Source organism: Plectrocnemia conspersa, unplaced genomic scaffold, assembly GCF_051122295.1.
Source record: "Plectrocnemia conspersa isolate PC_06_02 unplaced genomic scaffold, ASM5112229v1 ptg000014l, whole genome shotgun sequence".
Taxonomy (NCBI): Eukaryota; Metazoa; Arthropoda; class Insecta; order Trichoptera; family Polycentropodidae; genus Plectrocnemia; species Plectrocnemia conspersa.
The window spans coordinates 4,722,566-4,726,479 of record NW_028277178.1 but is presented as its reverse complement, the minus strand read 5'-3'; the positions used below and the strand labels follow the sequence as shown (position 1 = coordinate 4,726,479).

Genomic DNA, 3,914 nt, shown 5'->3' with positions numbered 1-3,914 from the left:
TTGTTTAAATAAGGATCAATAATATCTATTTTAATATAAATTATTACTAAATATTGTAAATACATAATATATAAAATATTTTTATAGTATGAATGATCGCCGCTAGATGCCTATATAAGTCGACATATAGAATTATAGTGCAAACCTACTATATTATATATGTATATGTACTTTACTACGGCTTACTATATTCTACTTAGTAAAAAAGTTAAGCGTGCTTATTTTTAATATATACAAATATTTATCAGAATACATAAATATATTTTATATGATTATTTAAAAAAAAATAATACTATTAAATTCCAGTATGTATTTGATTTAAAACTACTTCTTAATTAATCATTGGAAACTCTTTGTTATATCTACTATTGTTTTAAGCTTTATTAATTATTATATCAAAAAGTATCACTGCTGTTATATTTGACTGCTCTTTTCCTATAATGCAAATATGCATTTATTTCGCGCGTGTGATTTGACGTTCTTTATTAAGCTTATTAGATATTATTATTTAAGGCTTTATAAACAAGTATCTATCTTATATCAAATTATCACTCTTATTAAGGCTTAATATGAAATTAATATTAGTAATACACATGTTCTATGTTATTTGATGTAATGCAGATACATATTTATCTTATACGTATATTTTTTGTATACATATATTTATTATTATTTTAAGATTTCTAAACCAGTATCTATTTTATATCAAATTATCACTATTATAACATATGTACTATGTTTTATCATATATTTATCTCACACGTGTAATTTGAAATTTTTAAAAATTATTATACATTTAATAAACAGTTGCTCTTATTCAATATAAAATTATTTCTGTTATTAATTATATTATTTAATGTAATGCAATTTGTTAAATACTATATTTATGATTATTGTAAGCCTTGTACATCAGTGTCTATTTTATTATACACTATTGTTACGTATGTTTTTTATGTAATGCAAATACGCATTTATCTCACGCGTGTATCTCGAGCTTATCTCTTAACTTTCACCTTACTTTATTGTTTGTCGAACGCAGGTACGATGATATACGGTTGTAACAACACCACTTTTAACATTGTTAATCACATTTATGGTCTCTCTGTTGTTGAGTATGGGAATTCTTGAACTTGGCATTAAAGGTAACTGAAGCTCGTGCATGGGCCCTTATATGGAACAATCGTGACAGTGCTGAAGAGGCCCTCAGAGCTAAACTGGTGCACGGAGGAGGCTTTGAACTTTCGTGGATTATTGGACTGTTGCCCTTTAAACCTCCGAGAATAATAGGGAAATACACCATGCGTGAAATACTTACTTATCTAAGTGTTTGCGTGTTTTGATTGCGATCGAGTGTTTGCTATATAAGTAGTATATTTTCGAGTGTTGTAAAAAAAACGTTAAAAAAAATTTCAGTAATAAAATCGTCTTTTATTCATTTTCGTATATATTCGTATATAAATATTTTATATTTCACAAAAAAATAACATATCAGTTCGGAATTATATCGACAATATAGGAATCTAAAATATACAATAATATTATATAAAAAATATATTAAATGTTCTTATTTGTAAAGGCACTCTGTACATGGCGTTAAATATATATTACTCATATAAAGGATTCGATGTGATTTAATGGCGCAACCAAAATCTCACGAGATCTGTACAAAAGTTATACAATAATAAATATATATAGTACCTTTGTGACTAGTATATCCCAGTGTGCGTGTTATACATACGCAACCATATATGTTTTTATAGTAATAAAAAATACAAAACTTACAAGCTAAGGGTAATATTCATATATGACTCGGAAAAACGATTATGTACAATAATAATTTTATGGCAACTCGATGAGCAAATGATTTGCTTTTTTTATAGCACACGTCACCACAAAGCTCACTTTCAGTCTTTATTTGTTTTTTGTAAGGCACGTTTTTAATTATTTTTTGGTCTTCGTTAACTTCTTCAATAGGCCATCTCTTCGGTGCGATATTCGTATTGAGGAGGAACTGGTCCGCATCCCCCGGGACATCCGCCTTCTAAATGTTTCGTGAGTAGAGACATTCTGGAGAAGGTTTTGCTGCAGCTCACGCATGAGTATTTTTTGACCTCGGAGTGCGTTTGAAGATGAGCTCTCAGATTCGATCTATCGGCAAAAGCTCTCCTGCAATGATGGCAAGAGAATGGCTTTTCTCCGGTGTGCGTTCTGATGTGGCCTTGAAGCAACCAAGGTCTAGAAAACGCTTTTCCGCACAAATGGCACTTGCACGGAAGGGTGTGGGTGCGAATGTGCATTTTCAAAGCACCCAACGACGTGTACACTTTTGGGCAATATTTGCAACTGAACGATTTTTTCGCGAGATTTCCTTCAGCAGCTGCGCAGTGGAACTGTCGATGTTTCGTGAGTCCGGAATATGTGGAGTAAGATTTTCCGCAGTCGGAGCATTGATAACGCGGAGCTGAAGGGTCTCTCCTGCGTCTCGGGATCGACTCTACGATGGATATTCCAGAATCGACGCTCACTGGAGACGATAGATCTTTTGGTCTTGCGGAATTTGGCGATAGCGATTCTGTAGATATAGGCGACATCGTAGAGGGCGAGTGCATCGGAGGAGAGCAGGCGACTCTCGGAGACAGGCCATGGTAGCCCTCTGGGGTGTATTCGAACGGTAGACTGCCTGGGTACATCGGCGTAGTTCTAGCCCATGGTTGCTCGTGTGTGTTGAGATTCACGATTTCGAGAGGGCGAGGATATGGGGGTAGACGCGGAGATAGACGAGGTGGTAGATATGTGGGAATAGGAGTGACGATCTGCGTGTGTAGATGTTGAGTTATGTGATGGTATTGGGCGTAACCAGCTGTTTGGGGATAAAGGGTTGGGCAGGGTGGAGAATGAGCTGGTTCCGGCCAGCGTTTTAGAATCACCGGTGGTGATGGAACTGCTGCGATCGGTGGAGAAGTGGCATTGCTCGGATAATTTCCGGTCCTGGATAGATCTTCTGGTTTTGTGCTGAGGTTTTCAGGCTCAGAATTATCTGTAGACAAAATAATAAAAAATATTAGCACCAAAGAATTTTCAATTTTTATTAATAATTTATATTATTAAATATATATATTTTTATAAAGCACTGATTTATATTAAAATAGTACACACCTTCGTATGGTAAGATAGGCGATGCTGGAGATTCGTCTCTGATCGAATCTGGAACCGGCCGTTTTTTCAACGGGCGGTGGTTGAACTCCTTCTTGATTAATCTCGACATGTTCTCAAACAACATTTTCACTTCAATTCACAGTAATCCAAAATTCACAATAAATCACAATTGGTCCATAAGGCACTGTCCGTAAACGTTCGCGTAAAGGTAAGCGATCGGGGCGCGAGAGCGGAAGGTACACGCTGACTGCACGACTTCCAAGCCAGTTTTGGTAAAACGGGGGCAAACGAGTCTGTATTTATAGAGGTGACCCCCTCTACCACAGCCAGGTGCATAGCACGTGCGCAGTGGGCATTCCACCGCTTCGTTGACTCGTCGCCGATTGGTGGAGCGACTCGAGGGGGCGGAGCTATTCATTCTCAACTAAACTGCGGGGTAAGCTGCGCGCCGGTATACCGTGCCATACCGCTCGACTAGCATGTGTTGATATGTTAGGGGTTAATTAAACACCTTTCGTTACCGACCCATGTTTATGATCAAATGTATTTAATTATATTTATGGTTATAGGTATAATATGAAAAAATAATAATTAAAATTTAATTGTAAATAAGTATATTAGACATTAGCAAATAAATAAGTATTTTTTATAGTAATTTGTCGTTTTAAAAAAAATTCAAATAAATTGCTCATAATTTACCATTAATTTTAAAATACATATTTTTATGATTTTTATATGAAAAAAAAATTGTTTATGTT

The 3,914-nt window shown here is 35.1% G+C and overlaps 1 protein-coding gene across 1 annotated transcript; it reads right to left on the bottom strand.

Annotated features, from left to right (window-relative positions):
* Positions 1-1,934: 1,934 nt before the first annotated feature.
* Positions 1,935-3,431, bottom strand: LOC148226022 (uncharacterized). Its single transcript, XM_088203582.1, has 2 exons — positions 3,157-3,431; positions 1,935-3,037 (listed from the first exon to the last, which is right to left on the bottom strand). The coding sequence occupies exons 1-2, from the start codon at positions 3,278-3,280 to the stop codon at positions 1,968-1,970; spliced, it is 1,194 nt and encodes a 397-aa protein (XP_088059708.1). The 5' UTR covers positions 3,281-3,431; the 3' UTR covers positions 1,935-1,967.
* Positions 3,432-3,914: the final 483 nt, after the last annotated feature.